Source organism: Megalobrama amblycephala, linkage group LG12 (genome assembly GCF_018812025.1).
Source record: "Megalobrama amblycephala isolate DHTTF-2021 linkage group LG12, ASM1881202v1, whole genome shotgun sequence".
Lineage (NCBI taxonomy): Eukaryota > Metazoa > Chordata > Actinopteri > Cypriniformes > Xenocyprididae > Megalobrama > Megalobrama amblycephala.
Window position 1 is genome coordinate 13,076,477 of NC_063055.1, and position 20,496 is coordinate 13,096,972.

The window sequence follows — 20,496 nt, forward strand, 5'->3', positions numbered from 1 at the left end:
GGTAAAGTGTATAGAAAGCTTTCTACAGCTGGACGGGTCAGTCTACACCAGGGGTGTCCTGGAGGGCCACTGTCCTGCAGAGTTTAGCTCCAACCATCTCTAAACACCTGCCTGGATGTTCTTGGTATGCCTAGATTAACTGGTTCAGGTATACTCTAAAAAATGCTGGGTTAAAAACAACCCAAGTTGGGTTGAAAATGGACAAACCCAGCAATTGGGTTGTTTTAACCCAGCGGTAGGGTTAAATGTTTGCCCAACCTGCTGGGTAGTTTTATTTAACTCAACTATTGTTTAAAAATTACTGTATTGCTTAATTAAAATTAACCCAAAGTATGTTGGAAATGAACATTTATTAATGTTCAATGAATAATTATTAAACAACAAACATTTATTAAATTGCTTATTAATAAATTTATATGAATAAACTATTAAACTATTAAATTTATATTAATACAATATTAAAGCTTATTAATAAACATTCACCTTTTGTCTATTATTTGCCTCTAATTGCATCTGGTTTTTAATTTCCCAACTATTTTGGGTTTATTTTAAGCTAGCCATATAGCAATTTTTAAACAATAGTTGGTTTAAATAAAACTACCCAGCAGGTTGGGCAAACATTTAACCCAACCACTGGGTTTGTCCATTTTCAACCCAACTTGGGTTGTTTTTAACCCAGCATTTTTTAGAGTGTGGGTTTAATTGGGGTTGGAGCTAAACTCTGCAGGACAGTGGCCCTCCAGGACCGAGTTTGGACACCCCTGGTCTACACAGTCAGTCTGCTTGCTATTAATACAGAGGGATGGACAGAATAGATGGAAGGAGAAAAGGGAAAATAGACTTCAAAGAAGGAGTAGAAGAGAAAAAGAAAAGGAAGATTGGGGAAAGACAGTGAAGATGCCATCTTAAGGTCCCCGTGAATTTTCCACAATGAGGTGATGTTTTTCCGATTGAAATGATTGAGCTTGTCAAATTGAATTAGTTTTTTGTTTTTTTTAATGGAATAAAAGTCTAATGGATTCCCTCTTTTAGATTTAAAATGAAACTATAACAATTTTGTCATAAACCGCAGTAAATTAAAATTATAATAAATTATAGTAATAGAGATGTGGATGAGAAGCTTTGCTTTTATGGCACAAAGATGTCTCCTGTTTTCCTCTTCAATGCTGTTTATAATGTTGAGGTTTTCTAATCATTTCAAGATTTTTAAACTCCATAGTGCTTAAAAGTAGAGTTTTAAGGCCTAGGCTATTTATTTTTGTTAGGAAAATTTGTGGAAAATTGACGACCAAAACCTTACATTTTATTGGAGAAAAAAAGATACATCATCACAGCATTTTTTTTTTTTTTTTTGCTGAGTCCATGGGAATGCACTGTCTCGATTTTAAAGTTTATCACAGCTATTGTCATGGCTATTGGCAAATGTCATACATAAAGTCACAATTTTACTTATACATTTAAGTCGCAATTACCTTTTTATTTTTTTTACTTGGGCTTCTATATGTTTGGAATCCATCTTTAGAATTGGAAAAGTGTGTATGGATCTTTGGAAGAGAGCAGGGCATTAGGGAAATATATGGTTATGGAGCTCAAATCTGGACCTTTCGCTCTAATTGATGGTCGGAAACACAACGCTTCCCATGTCTTGACTGGCTATACATACACCAGAGATTGGGGGGGGGATAATGGTACAAGGACGGAGGAAGCGAGAGAGACTTAAAAGGGAAACCGTGAGGTGGCCTCTTGTTAGAATCCAGAGCTCTGGAACGTCTAAATACTATGTATGTATGTGTGTATTTATCCATTCGCCCCTCTAATGAGAGAACAGTTTGGAAATTGGGAGGCAGAAAGGGTAAATATGGCTGTGCACGTGTGTTTATCTGAGAGATTCCTGCTTGAGCTGTGCACTAAAGAACTGAAGTTGCGTACGTTTGGCTCCACTGTGTGTGTGTGTTTGTATTCAGACACTGATCGATGAACTGCTGTACCCCTGTAAGCATCCAAACCACTTTTACAGAAGGCTTTTCCCGTAATGCCCTCTTATACTCTCTCTCACTCCTCCTCCTTTCCTATAAGACACAGAGAACCTTCAGTATGCTTAAGATCTAAAGATCTGAACAGGGTCCCTATACAGAAGATGGAGGATGGATGGTTAAAACCAGGATCCAAAATTAATTTTCTTTACTCAAATATTTAATTTTGAAAATTTTGAAAATTTGTGAGTGAATTTTCTTTTGAGTTGTTTCATTTCAATGAATCGTTCATTGATACCAATTCACAGTCATGGAAAAGTCATGGAAATTTGGTAAAAAGAGGGAACCTTACTTTTAATGAGTTATATATGTATACCTTATCCTTGAATGCGGTTTGGATTTCTGTCTGTAATGAAGAGACTCAAGCAGAAAACTCAACTCAAGCTCTAAGTCAAGTACTACATAATTTCCGCATTGAGTATAGAAACCAAAATAGAGAGAGAGAATGAGGTTGAGAGGCATAAAGCAGTGAAAGGGAGAGCACAGATACCTTATCAGGCAGTAAAGCCATTAGCTGCCCTGCGTCTGATCTTTGCAGGAAATATGGAACAACAGAGAGAAATTCCCTCCCTCCTTCCTCTTACTGCTCCCTCACAGTTTCCTGAAATGTTCTCTCTCTCTTTCTCACTATGTGTGTGTGGCGTTGCTTTAATCTCTTAGCGTGCAAGGTGAAGTGGAGAATTATAGGCCATCCATCAGAAGGAACCTGTTGCTGCTCAAACTTTAAGCTCATAATGACTTCAATACATCACATACATACAGTTACACTACACACAAACTCACATGACGCATAGAACAAGTGTGTGTTTTGTGTGTGTGTGTGTACCTGTGATGTGTCATGATTGAAAATGATGGAGTTGAGGTCTCCACAGTTGTAGTGTGTGATGAGGTCCTCAGTAGTAAAGGCGCCCTGCAAAATGCCTGCACGCAGACTCTCATGCTGCAGTAGAGTCTGGTTCAGAGCAAACAACACCTGCAGACACACACAGAGAGAGAAAGAAGGTCAGTTTGTCATTTTGAACAGATAAAATACACAAGTTTAGTCATTCTCACTCCCACACACATGATTTAAGTCACAAACGCACTCTTCATTTATTCACACACTATAAACATACTCCACAAGAACAATTTTCCTTTTGGAGGTGCCCAGATATTACGCCAGCATACTGCCAGGTACAAATATGTTGTGTAAAGCAGGCAGTTTCTAGTATGAGAGAGAAACAAAAAAGACAGGGAGTGCTCCTTTAAAAATGGCTCTATCTCCAGGGTCCAAGGGTCGTAAATTTACAGCCCCCATTAAAATAAAAAGTAAACTCACTTTAGAGAGAATTTATGGTGTGCAACAGCCACAGACCACAGTGACACTGCAGCTGTCCCAGACTCCTGGGGTTAAACTTCACACTCCCGCCCACTCCGCTTTCACACCACGCCTGACTGGCTGACGAGCTCGACTCTGGCTGTCAATCAAAGCTAAGCGTTTTGACAGCACAGCCCGTTAGAGATGGGTGGAGGGAGTTTTTTCTGTTATTTTGCATGGAAAGGTAGATCGAATTTCACACTGTCGTGCACTCTGCTGGCTAACGCGTTCATACCCGATCATGTGTGGTCAGTTGATTTGTGTACTTGATTACACCTCTCTATTCTGGCTGGATCCCTTCACACTAATTGCCTTGGAGATTTACAGGGAGGGTGTGTTTGTGAGCGTGTGTGACAGAAATACAGTAATGAAAATGGTCAATGAAAGTAGTGATGCTGACTGATTTATGTACTAGCTTAAAGGCTACAGAAGATTTAGTTCCTGCCTCATGCAGAAAGATTGGAAATGAGAGTCTGTTCTATTTAGCACTGGGAATGGAATACAGAATGCTGTTTTGGTTTGCTACACTGTGAGCATTGCCAATAAACCAAGCTTAACATCACTTTGTTTAAAAACTTGAGACTCACAGCCTAGCCCAGCCTAGAACCTTTGCTCTCCCATCTTCTCCAGATCATTTATTGCCCCCTTTCAATGATTTTATAGATTAATCTAGCTATGAAGCAATGCCACATTATTATTTTTTTCCTCAAACATACATGCACAACATATGGCCATGTTTTTGTTTTTTTTTAATACCAATTTTGAAGATGTTTTAAAAAAAAAAAAAAAAAAAAAAAAAAAACATTAATATGCAATGTTGTAAGTTACTTTTCCCCTGCTATTTATAGGCCTGGTTTCACAGACAGGGCTTAGACTAAGCCAGGATTAAGCCTTAGTTCAATTAGGATTTAAGTAGCTTTTAAAAACGTACACTAGAAAAAAAAAAAAAAACATTACTGTTGTGCATCTTGAGACAGAACAATAGCACTGACATATATTAAGATCTGTCAGTACAAGTTGCTTTCAGTTAAAACGGCTCAAACATGCATTTTATTCTGGGACTAGCCTTGTCTGTGAAAACCGGGGATAGAGTAACTATCTACTTTCTCAGCTTAACTGATGTTTGTATAAAGTACTTTTTAGCTTAGCTAGCTATACCTTTCTTTCAACATTGTTTTTATATTATAGAATGTATTAAAATTTTAAATTAGCTTTTATTTTTAGATTTTCAGTTTTCATTTTAATTTTAGTTTTAAGTTTAGTTAAATTACTTTGCAATGTACTTTGCATTGTATTTGTCATAATATTTCTATATAACTTTATTTTTGTCCGTTTTTTTTTTAACTTTTCATCTAATTTTTTAAATTTTATTTAAGCTTTATTTCAAATACAGAAAATGATTTTAAATAGTTTTATTTTTAGTTTTATTTAAAGGGGTGATTGATTATAATTACACTTTTTTAACTTTAGTTAGTATGTAATGTTGCTGTTGAAGTTGCAACATCTGCAAAGTTACGCAAAGTTAACGCTCAATGTTCAAAGTTCAAAGCAAAGGGAGATATTTTCTTTTAAAGAATTCTCTGTTTAAGGACTACAACAAACGGCTGATAGGGACTACAACGAGCTACTTTCCGGGTTAGTGACATCACAAACCCTAAAATTTACATAAACCCTGCTCCTGAGAACACACAGAAAAGAGGGTGAAGCCATGTTGAGCTGCTTTAGAGAAGAGGAGGAGTTGTAGTAGAGTGTTGTTGCCATGCCGTCATTTTACACCGGACTGCTTTACAAATGAGGGTCGGTTCAAGACTGGATTTGCACAAAAGATTAACATGGCACATGCTAGTCAATGAGTTGAATCAACTCCACAGCAACTACATAAATCTATCCACTAACCAATCAGAAACATCCAGTTGCATTATAAAAGTTGTAACTTTTTCCTGAGCGTCTCCATCAGTGTCCGACTTTGAACAATGTAAGGCTGAACACCGTTATTGACAATCGTCATTTTGGCTGCGTGAGATTCTCCGACTTTGTTGCTTTTGAGCAACCGAAGCATGAGATGTTAAGGTAATGATACAAAGGGCAACTTTGAAAACTTCAGTTATCCAGATAGAAATTTGTTGCCCATTCTCAATGGGAAAGTGCCCAAGCAACATCGCACGCCAACATTCCCAGGCTACATTGCTTAGCAATTTGCCCTCATCACTTTTAAAGCTCCGCCCTCTTTTGGAAAGCGGACAGGAAGCAGCAGCTCATTTGCATTTAAAGGGACACACGTGTTTTTGCTCACACCCAAATTTTCTGTAGGGTATTTTGAGCTGAAACTTCACAGACACATTCTGGGGACACCAGAGACTTATATTACATCTTGTAAAATGGGCATTATAGGTCCCCTTTAACTTTCCCAACACTACCTGAGCATGATGTCACTGTCAGTGTGGGGTTAGGGATACTATTTGATCTATTAAACGCTTTTTAAACAATTCTATTTTCAGCCTAGTGCTGTGCAGATCTTTGTCACGCTGCCAGTGCGGTAATCCCAATATGGAGCACGATCAAACCAGCACCAGAACAGCATGAATGCACTCCATCTATCGCACTTCACATCCAGCCAGCGCTCTGTGCTGTGAGCCGCGCCCCCCTGCCGGCCTTGTAATCGCCGGCCATTTATTTCGATATTGCGTGTGTTGTTTTATTGTCTTCATTTTTTATGTTGCCATGTCATGTCGGGTGTTGCCCTCCTGTACAGATGTGCTCTGGCTCCGTGTGCCACGGTATGTGCCCACACATGGGAGCTTTATAGTGATGCCAGCTGCTGCTGCAGCGGCCATGGCACGCTCAGATTAGTAGACGGGTGTCTGACCCATCTGCCTTGCTTCTGTGCTGGTGCCAAAAATTAGGAGTTTCCCTTAACCTTAAGCACATTCCATGTGAGAAATAGAGAGATGAAAGGACGACTGGGATGTGATAGATAGAGGGATTAAAGGATGGGACGGCGAAGACGAAGCGAGCCAGGAAAGAGAATTGGATCATTCTGTGCTCCTCTGCTGTTCATTTGATGGACGGAGTACAAGAGAGCGCAGACATTAAGGCCTGATGTTGTGTGTGTGTGTGTGTGTGTGTATGTAGGATGAAGGATGGCTAAAGTGTGTGAGAATGTTCCATTTGTTGAAGTGTGAACACCCTTTAGCATTTTTTGTGCTAAACAAAAGCATATTTTCACAGCGCTTTCTCTCTGGTAATGGAGGTTTCACAGGGTGGTAGGTGTGCGATCGACCCAGATGGACTCTTCTGTGTGTATCTTGACATGTGAGAGGCCCTGTTTGCATCTGATAATAACATCCGTCTTGGAGGTCAGTTTTAAACAAGATGATGCTGAATACAAAGATTTAGATATAAAATAAATCTAAAAGGTGTATTTGGGAGAAGCAGTGGTGAGAATTTCCTTTTTGTAATCAGATCACTCGAGACTGATAATAGGTGTAAACGGGGCTAGAGTCTCATGGACTGATTAAACACAGAAACCCATTTGCAAACAAAAAAGAACCCAGCCTGCTTCTGGAACGTCTTACCTTCACCCAAGCATTGCATTCCGATATTTTATTAGTGGTTTGGAGAGAATAAATAAAGAAACAGACCAAGTGAGGGAGGGGAACACAGAGGAGGAGAATGTTAATTCCCATGTAATGTTCCCAAATGAGAGGAGGAAAAAGAAACATGCTATTTCATTGACACATGTGAGTATGGAAGAGGTTGACTTCTTGTTCGTTCACGTCAGTGGCCACTTTCAGTTCACGACTAACATACAGCTCATGACATTATCACTCTCGCACCTCAATTTCTTTGTGTCATTTTCTTCATTCAATTCTTTGTCTTCATCGTTGTTTATGGAAAGTTCTGAGGTAGAACAGAGGGGTGGAGGGAGAGAGGATGGCAAAATAAATAATAGCTGGCTGCAAATGCATGTGCACCACAGCTGGAAGTGATTTCGTCTCTTTTAGAGTGGTCAGAGGCATTATGGGAAAAGTGCAGATGGGCACAGGTGCAGTTGGTGGGCAGTGCAAGCCAAAATCAGCTCAGAGTTTCCAAACAGAAAAGGAAAAACAGCTGACCACTTCAAACCAACATCTTGTGGATGACACTTGCTCTTTATTGGTCATTAATTAGAGGTTCTCTCTTTCTTGCCATGTTTATCTCTGCACTTTTGTTCTCACTCTTGACTGCCCCCTACATGTCACAGAGATGTACTGCATTTTGTGGATTAGCTTGAGATAACTCAAAACACAATACATGGCATGAGGTTTTTAGTTTCTAATCTTTCAGCAGAACTGATATTGGTTTTTTTAACAGTAGGGTTGGGAAAAATTCATATTGTATGAATGTGAATTTAAACTGAAAGTTTAGTATTGTCAAATCAATAATACCCCCACAGGCAAAATTTTCCACCACCTTGTTTCAGTTAAAAATATCAAAATTGTAATCTATTTATTTTGTAATATTTAATGAACTATTATAATTCTAACATTAATTAGTCCATTAAAAATTACTCAAAGTTATATTCATTTCTTTAATTGTACATCCTAAAATTTAAATTTGAATTCAATTCAAGTTTAAAAGGCATACTAAATTCGATTTCCAATGACATACAATCCTAAATGAAAGAAGGTGAGATTTTAATGTTGTTTTGTCATTCTTCTAAACCATTCTGCCTTTTTTCGTACTGCTTTTAAACATTTTGTCAGATGCAAAAAGCATCAAAAACTTATGATTTCCATCTTCCTTTGACTGAAAAATATTTTATTTGTGTATTTAGAGATATGCGGTTCAGGCATTGCCTTAAATAAACAGAACAGACCCTTTCACTTTCAGGGTTTCTTTGTTACTACCTCACGTATTAATTTAACATGCTTTCCTTTCCTTGCCTTGTCTTTTCTTTTAGTCCAGGAGTTTATGAATTACTGCCAAGATAAGTTTGGTAGCACATTGGTGCAATTTGGTTTTCCTCTCCTTCCTGACAAATCTCTTCATCTCTCTGTCTAATCTCTCCACGCAGTCATCTCCATCCTGTCAGTCTCTGTCTTGAACCCGCTGTCAGCCTGCAGTGACCATCTGTGTCTGTTTAATAAGATCATGGAGAGAGTTTCTCTTTTCCTCTCTTTTATTTTCTCTCTCACACCCTCTCTCTCACTTTTTGCACTTGTCCAAAAACAAACTCTGCCATTTGACTTGGCAGCACCGGCAGCGGAGTCTTCAGCCATTCTTTCCCTTCAAACAAAAAAGGAAAACAAGACGAAAGAGCAGGAAAATAATCAACTATTGCTCAGCGCTCCAGCTGCTTCTGTGCTGTGAGGAGAAAAAAGTGGGAAATTACAAGAGAGTATGAAACGTATAGAGAAAGTGAAAGGGTACACCACTGAGAAACAGGAAAACGCTCAGGCCAGTCTCTAGGAGCTGAGGGAAAGATGGAATGAAGGGATGAATAAACAGAGTAGGAGAGGAGCATTGTTGAGAGGGGTCAGAGGTCAAATAAAACTCAGCCTCCTGAAAGCCCACCGCTCTGAATAAACATGCCAGTAGAGATGAGCTGAGCTGCATGGGGCTTCAGGACATTTATTAACCCCTGTGTGTGTGTGTGTGTGTGTGTGTGTGTGTGTGTGTGTGTGTGTGTGTGTGTGTGTGTGTGTGTGTGTGTGTGTGTGTGTGTGTGTGAGAGAGAGAGTCAGGTTTTGCTTGCCTTGTAGAGGGGGGAGCACTGTTAGGACAGGATTGGTTTTCTAAATGACATTACAGTTTAACATACAACTCTTGTCTTTTCATTCTGATTCGGACGAGATTGGGATCTGTCTGTCTCCGAATGTGGATGTTTTGCAAGGTCAAGTGCTATGGATGTGCATCATGAAACCCTTTGAAATAAACAGAGACGTATGTAGGTGTGTCTGATGTATGATATAACACACTACCATTCAAAAGTTTGAGGTGTTTTTATTATTATTATTTTTATTAAAGAAGTCTGTTATGCACACCAAGGCTGCATTTATTTGATCAAAAATAGAGTAAAAATAGGAATATTGTGAAATATTATTATAATTTAAAATACATATTTTCTATTTTGAATGTATTTTAAAATGTAATTTATTCCTGTGATGGCAACTCTGAATTTTTAGCAGCCACTACTCCAGTCTTCAGTGTCACATGATCCTTCTAAAATCATTTTAATATGTTGGTTAGGTGCTCAAATTATCAATGTTAAAATCAGTTCTGCTGCTTAAAGGGTTAGTTCACCCAAAAACGAAAATTCTGTCATTAATTACTCACCCTCGTGTCGTTCCACACCTGTAAGACTTTCGTTCACCTTCGGAACACAAATTAAGATCTTTTTGATGAAATCTGAGAGATTTCTATCCCTCCATTGACAGCTACATAACTACCACTTTGATGCTTCAAAAAGTTCATAAAGAGATTGTAAAACAAATCCATATGAATTAAGTGGTTTAGTCCAAATTTTCAGAAGAGACATGATCGGTTTATATGATGAACAGATTTAATTTAGGCTTAAACATTTATCAATTCACACAGCAGTTGTGGTAAACGGAAGCTCAAGCTTGTTTGCGAGAACCAATGAGGTTCATTCTCTCAGTTTCAGTTGAGCTTCTGTTTATGTTCACTGATCAATGTGAATAAAAGCCAAAATTAAATCTGTTCATCACATAAACCAATCATGTCTCTTCAGAAAAGTTGGACTAAACCACTCAATTCATTTGCATTATTTTTCCAATCTCTGAACTTTTTGAAGTGTCAAAGTGGTAGTTGCGTAGGCTGTCAATGGAAGGACAGAAAGCTCTCAGATTTCATCAAAAAGATTTTATTTTTGTTCCAAAGATGAGCGAAAGTCTTACAGGTTTGGAACAACATGAGGGTGATTAATTAATGACAGAATTTTAATTTTGGGTGAAATAACCCTTTAAAGCCATTTTTAGTGGAAACTATGATTTTTAGTTTTGTAAAATGCCTTTAATGTCATTTAAAGGGGTGGTTCATTGCGATTTCACTTTTTTAACTTTAGTTAGTGTGTAATGTTGCTGCTTGAGCATAAACAGTATCTGCAAAGTTACAGCGCTGAAAGTTCACTGCAAACTGAGATATTGTCTTCTAAAGTTATGGCAGTTTAATGCCTACAAAAACGACCGGTTTGGACTACAACGAGCTTCTTCCCGGGTTGGTGATATCATAAACCCTGCAAAACATGCCCCCGGGAACACGCAACAAAGTGAGCGAGGCCATGTGGCGCAGCATAATGGAAGCGGAAGAGTTGTGTACACCGGACTCGAGCGGCGCGACGTGATAATAGAACCCATTATAATCTGTGATATTTTCTACACTGGATGCGGCGCTGAAGACAGCTTCCAGAGTCTACACGAGTTCAATGCTGGATTTGCACAAAGGCTTTTACTGAAAGATGGAGCAGTTCCCACTTTAAAAGCAGAAGCTGCTGTTTATTGGCTTCAAACTGTAAGTACGTTTTATTGTTTGTACATGTCTTTTAAACATATAGTTCTGTTGCTATTTTTGGTAGCATCAAGGACGTAAACAAAGACCAATGCGTTTTTGCTTCACTAGCCAGTTAGCTAAATTCTACAAACACCAACAAACTTCTATGTTCATAGACAAACAGTTGTTCATGCTATAAATTAAACACTACCTTTACAAAAACGCTACTATTCAGTCATGTATTCGGCTACAGTAAAGCTATCAGGATCAGGATAAAACCGTATATTAAAAACTACCAAACAGCAGTGACAGCATATCTAAACACTTTGACACAAATAAAAAAATTAACTACCATTCATAAACGTCCTTTAATAGCCGCGATTGCAGAGGTTCTGCTTGACCCTCTTCATATGGGTCAGATTCAGGCTCAATTTGATACAGCAATATAGACGCCATTATTTACATTTCCACTGAAGCAACGAATGGTAAGGGGCGTGGCGTTTCCGGACACTTCAGCGAATCACAATACAGGAATAAATTACATTTTAAAATACATTCAAAATAAAAAATATATATTTTAAATTATAATAATATTTCACAATATTCCTATTTTTACTCTATTTTTGATCAAATAAATGCAGCCTTGGTGTGCCAGCTACCAACCTGCTAACCAATCTGAGCACATTGCGTATTTTGGAGGGAGTGGCTTCATAGACCCAGGAAGTCAAACGAGCCATTCATATGACAGTGGAAGAGGTGTAGAATAAAGGTAAAATATATGAAAATACGGCTTTTTTAAAACAACAAAGCATTAAGACGTTAAACTGCGCCCCCAAAACACAATCAAGCCTTGAAAAAAACCACTGAACCACCCCTTTAATACATTCTTGCTGAATAAAAGTATTAATTCCTTTCATTCAAAAAAAATTTACTGACCTGAAACTTTTGAACATTAGTGTATAGTGGCCAGTGAACTTTCCTTATTGTTTTAAGTACCTAAATTTTAGTCAGAAAGATGCCAAACATGTCTTAATCCATGATGAAGGTGCACCAAGGACCCCCGCAGAACAGGGCTAAATAGAAAATATAATTCGCTCAGAATATAAACAATAGAAGTCAATGAAAATTTCTCATGATTGTTAAACAAACGTGTGTGTGTGTGTGTGTACTACACTCTAGCATTGATCCTTTCACATTCTGAAGATAGCGGCCCTTCCCATTGGGAGAGATAACTGACCCCCACTACTCTTTATCAGACCCTGAGGCATCTGATAGCATCTAAACCATATGATGCTCATTCCTGAGCAGAGCGCCGGAGAAAGACAAAGAGAGAGACTGAGAGAGTCCTTCCAACTTCTCTCTTTTCTACGGGACAGGCTTTCGTCCGTTTAATGGCCTCGGACAGTGTAATTCTCCTTGAGTGATTTGTAGTTTTCACAAACTCTTGCTGGAGGGTGTGCTGAAACCTGAGTGAAACCCATAAGTTTTAATATGAAGATAAATGTGCTAAGGAAACTGGGGGGAAAAAGCAGGACTACCACTGCTGTTCATTCATACAGACAGACCTGTGTGTGTTTGAGTCTAAATGAGAAGCAGACAGTGACAGTGTGTCAGAGTCACAGATGAGATCTGGAGCACAGATGGGCTGCTCCCCACCCAAACCTGCAGTCTTATCAACATCACGTCCTCTTTCTCCCTCTCTTTCTCTCTACGATTCATCCTCATCATAATGTTTATTCTCCTTTCATCTACTCCCTGCCCTTCCTGTGCCATTTTCCTTTCATGTGCGTATGTGTGTGTCCACTAATGTTGGCCGAATCTGAGTGTGAGTGTGATTGTATAGTCAACATGTGCTCCAGTTGGTTTTTACATGACTGTAGGATGCACTGATGAATTTTTTTTTTTGGCGGCCAAAAATGCCATAAAATGCCACTTTCGATTTTGGCTGATAGAGAAAATAGACCAAATAGTTCAACAGAAAGCATTACTTTAATCAAAAACAGGACCATTAAAGGCTTTAAAGAACCAAAAATGAAAATTCTGTCATCGATTTCTCACCCTCATGTCGTTCCAAACCCTTTTGTTCATCTTCAAAACAAAGATATTTTTAATGAAGCCTATATGACATTTCTGTCCCTCCAATGAAAGTTCATTCACCCCAAAACTTTCAAAACATTCATTAAAAAATTCATTTAAGTGGTTTAATCCAATTATCAATCAATTCATATGGATTTCTTTTACAGTGTTGTTATAAACGTTTTGAACTGTCAAAGATTTGGGTGAACAGACTTTCAAAAAAAAAAATTGTTTTGCCATTTGTTACCCATTCTGTTTCACTAGATAAAATAAACTAATAAATAAATGAAGAGTTCATTTGCAAAAACCGATAAACGCCATTTAAAAAAAAAAAAAAAAATGAACTAAGTGCTGTGCATTATTCTCCATATATAGCACGTTCTGTACCCTAAATCCATTTTGGCAGAAAAGCCGAATTTGTCCACTGTCAGCCATCGCAAGTTCACGTTTTACAGCAGAAGCCGACAAGCGCCATTGCTGTTTGTGTACAGAAACCGTTAAGTCCGTTTTAGCGAATCAGCGCGCAGTATTCAGGTCAGGTGACAAGGCTTCTAGTAACTTCAAAACGACGCGCTAGCTGAGGGAAGTTTTGTCAAAGCGGACTAAAAGTGATCGAGGGTTTATAATTTCGACTCCTGTAAGTCCTTGTACACCATACACGACTTACATGCTTAAACCTTGGTGGTTCTTTTGCGTGTGTGCGCGCGCGCACGTGTGTGTGTGTGTGAGAGTGTACTTGTTTGCCGATCTGTTAGTGTGTGTGTGTGTGTGTGTGCGCACACGGGTGTTTGAGTGTGTTTTAAATGCAATAACAAAGCAATTACTTGGGTTTTGTTTAACTCTGAAACATGTAATGTGGAGTTATCTGCTTTTGCCAAAAAACGACTGTTGGAGTTATCTGCTTTTGCTAAAAAACAAACTTTTAATATATATAAAAAACATACTTTCAATGAACTTTAATTTTTTAATTTACCTGTATTATTTAGAGTTATTATTACTTAATCAAAACAACCCAACTGCAGTTTGATTGATATTACTTGGAATGCACAATAAAAAAAACATGATTTGTGAGAATTAATAAAAATGGAGTTAACTGTTTTTGCAAATAAACTCTTCAAATAATAAATTTAATTTATATATATGAAAACTATATATATATATATATATATATATATATATATATATATATATATATATATATACTATATATATATATATATTACTATATACTATATATATACTATATATATTTTATAATTTATAGTTATCATTTTTACCAATGAGATTTCACTGTAGGTGGAGCTCCTTAGCATTAAAAAAATAGAAACCTGGCAGCCAACAAAAGCTTTTGTTGCATGTCACGGATGCAGCTGTTAAGGATAAACTCAGACCGAGATTGAAGACAGAGAGTTTGTCACTTAGGACTGAGTAGTCTGGATGTGACTTTGTCAAACCATGCACAAAAATGGTGCACTAATGCAGCCTAAGCCCAAACAAACACAGCATTTCATGGCAAATCTTTGCAGAAAAGTCCAATTTCACACATAGTCTGCGCCAGCACTGCCTGCAGGCCACTGTCTCTCACAACAGAGGAGAACCAGAGAAAATGTGTGTGTGTGTGTGTGTGCGTGTGTGTGTGTGTGTGTGTGTGTGTGTGTTTGGCTAATGGCAGGCATATGTTGTCTTGACTGTGTCCTGTGTGTACAGTACATGTGACCTGATGACAGAAAACATGGAAGTGTGTGTGCTGTCATATCAGGAGCATTAACATGTGTGTTGAATACATATGAGTGTGTGTGTGTACAAAGGCAACTGCACTCATCCAAAGGGGTCAGCCTCCTCCGTCAATTTCAATGTATTCCATTACAGCACGAAAGGCTCCTGTCAACATGTGCGTACACACTGCAACAAGAACAAGCTGTCTGAGCCTCAGCAGATATTGATGGAGCTTTCACAGACTGGCGCACAGACTCACCGTGTGATTCTGTGGAGGAAGCCAGCGCTCTCTCAGTGCTGGCTAGAATGCAGTCAGAGTCTGAAACCAGAATGAAGTGACACTTTTTTCCTGATGGAAAATATGTAGAGTGCTTAAGCAGTCTTATGTCATACATTTCTCGTGCTTTCGCTCTCTGTTTTTGGCTCTTGCCATCTCAAGGCTCACAAGCACTGTGTATCATACACTTGTGTGTATTTATACAGATGCATACAGATGAAAATGTTGAAGAAATTGAACAAAAAACAATACACTTTCAGGGGGTCCCATTCTATGGAAGCTTGTTTTCCGCCACTGGATAAAAAATAAAAAAGGTAATTGCGACTTTTTATCTCACAATTCTGACTTTTTTCTTGCAATTGCAAGTTTACATCTCGCAGTTCTGACTTTTTGTTCTCAGAAATGTGTGATATAAACTTGCAATTGCATATTATAAAGTATTGCATGATAGTTGCAATTCTGACTTTTTTTTTAATCAGAATTTTGAATTTATATCGCAATTCGGACTTTTTTTTGTCAAAACTGTGAGTTTACATCTCGCAATTCTGACGTTTTTCTCAGAATTGTGTGATATAAACTCGAAATTCTGAGAAAAAAGTTTTTGCAATTGCGATACATCTCGCAATTCTGACGTTTTTCTCAGAATTTTATGATATAAACTCGCAATTGCGTGAATTGCGAGATATAGATATAGAGTTTATATTGCAATTCTGACTTTTTTGACAGAATTTCGAGTTTGTATCTCGCAATTCTGACTTTATAACATGCAATTGCGAGTATATATCCTGCAATTGTGCAAGTATAACACGGAATTGTGACTATTTCTCGCAATTATGAGTTTATATCTCGCAATTCTGACACTATAACTCGCAAATGAGAATTTATATCTTTTCTCCGAAATGCGAGATGTAAACTCGCAATTGTTAGGAAAAAAGTCAGTATTGTGAGATAAAAAGTCGCAATTATTTTTTAGTGGCAGAAACAAGCTTCCATATCATTCTGTGTCACTGGATTAAAATAGAGATTTTTATATTTTAATTAATTTAATGTAAAGCCCAATAGAGTGATCAGGATGCAGACACGAAGAGAAAGACCCCCAAAATGTCCTCACTACTCAAATATGTTGTCAACGATATATTGAAACCTGTAGAACACCAGGTTTGGGACTTCACTTTTTATGATATTCATAAATCTGCCAAATCATATTTTGCTTTAAATTTAATAACGTCAGCTGTAAGGCTTAGGATTAGGTGTATAGTAAATCATTTTTTAGCATGAAAACCATCGCTTCTATGAGAAGTCTTCACTAAAACGGCTTCAAAGGTTTGTGTGTGAGGTGCACGCCGGCTCGGACTGCCTTTTCAGGAAAAGCCCAGCTCTCTTTCAGATCATCAGAATACATCATGTCAGCTCTTTCCCTCTCCTCCACACCCATCACTACACAGAGAGAGGGAGCGGGTAGCTTGGCAGAGGAGAGTGTGAATTAGAAGCAGATGAAGACGGGGAGTCACAGCCAGTGTTTCGGCAGGAACAAGAGCATTTTTACTCTCACAGAGACCCGCATCCCAGAACACATCCACTACGCACACTCATACAGAAATAGACACACACACACAGACGGTGCTTCCGTTTCTACAGCTGGCTGGATCCTTATCTTACCCTGCACATGAGACAGAGAAAGAGGGAAATGGAAAGAGGGATAAGACCAACATAGACAGACAGACAGTCAGACGACAGGATGAACTCAAGGAAAAGAGACAGAGAGAGCCACGGATGGAGCCAGGCAGACAGACCCACACACACAAACAGAGCGCCTCTTTGACTATGTGCTGGTCTTAATTAGAAAGTGGGATCCAAAGTTTCTACCTCTTTCTCCATTTTTTCTTTCTTAGTGTCTCTCTCTCTCGTACTTTCTCTTGGCCATGCCCAAGTCTCCAAACCAAAGAGACATTTATTACTTTACAAGAATGTTCCACAGGTGAGGGCAAGGCCAATTTGTAAATAAGCCACTGGGCAACTTGCAAAGTGAAACATGCCAAACTGCAGAAACCATAGCTATATTTGCATTCATTTAAGTCTTGTTTCATTTTAGTATCTATTAGCCTGTCACAACATTATTTATTTGCATATTTATTTATTTGTGTGTTTTGTGTATTTTTGAATCACTTTGAGTGTGATGCAAGGTTACTGGAGGACTCCATTTAGATTATATTCAGGGTTTAAAGTTAGTCTTATGGATCCTCATTAGGGTGTACAGAGTGCTGTTAGGGCCTTAGATTGTGTGTTTCTGACTTTGTTAAAGAAATAATATATCAAAATATGAAAATTCAGTGACCAACAATATGAGGATTTATGTAACATACACAATACCGTTCTTTTTGGATCATTTTTTTTTTTTGTAAAGAAATGAATACTTTTATTCAGCAATGACGCTAATTACATTTTAAAATGTATTAAAGGTGCCCTAGATTGTTTTTTTACAAGATGTAATATAATTCCTAGGTGTCCCCTGAATGTGTCTGTGAAGTTTCAGCTCAAAATACCCCATAGATTTAATTATTTTTTTTAACTGTCTATTTTGGGGCATCATTAACTATGCACTGATTTTTTCAGCACGGCCCCTTTAAGAGATGCGCTCCCTCTGCCCCACGAGCTCTCGACTATATATACATCGCGTCAACAAAGTTCACACAGCTAATATAACCCTCAAATGGATCTTTACAAGATGTTCGTCATGCATGCTGTATGCATGCTTCGAATTATGTGAGTAAAGTATTTATTTAGATGGTTACGTTTGATTCTGTGTGAGTTTGAGGCTATGCTCTGTGGCTAAAGCTAACATTACACACTGTTGGAGAGATTTATAAAGAATGAAGTTGTGTTTATGCATTATACAGACTGCACGTGTTTAAAAATGAAAATAGCAACGACTCTCATCTCCGTGAATACAATAAGAAACGATGGTAACTTTAACCACATTTAACAGTACTTTAGCAACATGCTAACAAAACATTTAGAAAGACTTTATTATTGCTCCATCTGCCATTTTTCGCTGTTGTTCTTGCTTGCTTACCTTGTCTGTGCACAGATCCAGCCGTTAATACTGCCTTTCCTTGTCTAATGCGTCGAATGGGCTGGCATTATGCAAATATTGGGGTCATACATATTAATGATCCCGACTGTTACGTAACAGTCGGTGTTATGTTGAGATCCGAGTGTTTTCTGGAAGTCTTTTAAACAAATGAGATTTACATAAGAAGGAGGAAACAATGGGGTTTGAAACTCAATGTATGTCTTTTCCATGTACTGAACTCTTGTTATTCAACTATGCCGAGGTAAATTCAAATTCTGATTCTAGGGCACCTTTAAAATAGAAAGTATTATTTTAAATTGTAATATTTTACAATATTTTACTGTATTTTTGATCAAATAAATACAGTCTTGGTGAGCATAAACATTACCAACCACAAACTTTTAAACAGTAGTGTAGCTATGTGACAGATTTTCATTTTGGATAAACTGCATTAGTTGTGGTGGTCCTGTAAATTGCACACTGTTTCGTGAGTGTCTGTAATTCTAGTTGAACTTTATAGGTGTTTTCCAGCGTAATTAGCAGCTTTCATATCATTCATATGATGTGTTTGGTTCTGGGCAGTCCAACAGCTCAGAGAGCTGATGTCATTTTTCTTGTATATTTACAGCTGTAGTTGTTTTTCCTGAATGTTTTATTGTTGTGTTGTGTGTTTGTAGTTGTGTGTGTATGTTTTTATGGTGGTTTGTGTGTATGTGCATGTCTGTTTGTTTGCCTTCCAGTAGTAGCATGCATTTGGCAACCTTAGGTCTTTTGCTAAATTACAACAGCATTTGGTTTACTACATTTTGTATCTGTTTGTGTGTGTGTGTATTTCGTTTGTGGCTCTTTGCTTTGAAAAACAAACATTTTATTATTTCATTAGAACCTTTAATAATGTGCAGCATTAGGAAAAACAGAGATTTGGGATTTGGTTTCCTAGTACTGACTGTTGTTTTTCTGTCTTGTGGACATGATGGGCCAGCAACCAATCACAAACAATCTTGTCTTCCAGCTTCTGCCAGTGACCAATCACAAACCAATCTCTGCCCCAACTAAGTGAACGCTTGGAAACCAAAAGCCTATTTTTGCGAGAATACTCACACAAAGATGGGCTGTGTCATATAAACTTTTTTTATCCTGATAAATGTAAGCTAACATTGATTGATGGTCATTTGTACCACACAGAGCACACAAAAACACTACGCACACCTGTGCTAACTCACTTTTGTGGCATAGATTTGGATGGCAAAACCCTGGAAAAAAAAGTGCTGATGTTAATGGAATAGCAGGGAGAGGAAAAGATTTGCACCATATTTTAACCAATAAAATTACAGCTCAAACGGACTCCATGACAACGCACACATACACACTCAAGACACCGGAAACCAGAGTCTTTATTAAAAGACATTTGAAGTGACTGTATATATATATTTATATAGCATTATACACTACCGTTCAAAAGTTTGGGGTCAGTAAGAATTTTTATTTTTATTTTTTTGAAAAGAAATTAAAGAAATTAATACTTTTATTCAGCAAGGATGCATTAAATCAATCAAAAGTGGCAGTAAAGACATTTATAATGTTACAAAAGATTAGATTTCAGATAAACACTGTTCTTTTGAACTTTTATTCATCAAATAATCCTGAAAAAAAATATTGTACACAAATATTTTGTACAATTGTACACATTAAATGTTTCTTGAGCAGCAGATCAGCATATTAGAATGATTTCTGAAGGATCATGTGACACTGAAGACTGGAGTAATGATGCTGAAAATTCAGCTTTGCCATCACAGGAATAAATTACTTTGTGAAATATATTCAAATAGAAAACAGTTATTTTAAATTGTAATAATATTTCACAATATTACTGTTTTTACTGTATTTTTAATTAAATAAATGTAGCCTTGGTGAGCAGACGAAACTTCTTTTAAAAACATTAAAAATCTTAGTGGTTCCAAACTTTTGGACTCTACTGTATGTGTGTGTGTGTGTGTGTGTGTGTGTGTGTGTGTGTGTGTGTATACTGTATATATACACTGCTCAAAAAAATTAAAGGATCACTTTTTTTATTTTTTGAGCCATGTATATATACAGTATACACACACAAACACACACACACATATATAGATATATTTGTGTGTGTGTATATTGTATATATACACTGCTCAAAAAAAAATTAAAGGAACACTTTTTAATCAGAGAATAGCATCAAGTCAGTTAAATTCCTGGGATATTGATCTGGTCAGTTAAGTAGCAGAGGGGTTTGTTAATCAGTCTCAGCTGCTTTGCTATTAACGAAATTAACAACAGGTGCACTAGATGGGCAACAATGAGATGACCCCCAAAACAGGAATGGTTTTACAGGTGGAGGCCACTGACATTTATTTCCCTACTCATCTTTTCTGAACTTTTTTTTCACTAGTTTTGCATTTGACTAGGGTCAGTGTCACTACTGGTAGCATGAGACAAT

At 37.6% G+C, this 20,496-nt stretch overlaps 1 protein-coding gene across 4 annotated transcripts in view; it reads right to left on the bottom strand.

Moving 5' to 3' along the window:
- trabd2b (TraB domain containing 2B) overlaps positions 1 to 20,496 on the bottom strand; it is a 70,451-nt gene that overhangs the window by 14,571 nt on the left and 35,384 nt on the right. For all 4 annotated transcript variants that reach the window (XM_048210341.1, XM_048210342.1, XM_048210340.1 and 1 more), the window contains exon 3: positions 2,860 to 3,006. In XM_048210341.1, coding sequence (XP_048066298.1) covers positions 2,860 to 3,006 — 147 coding nt within the window. The remainder of the gene's footprint in view (positions 1 to 2,859; positions 3,007 to 20,496) is intronic.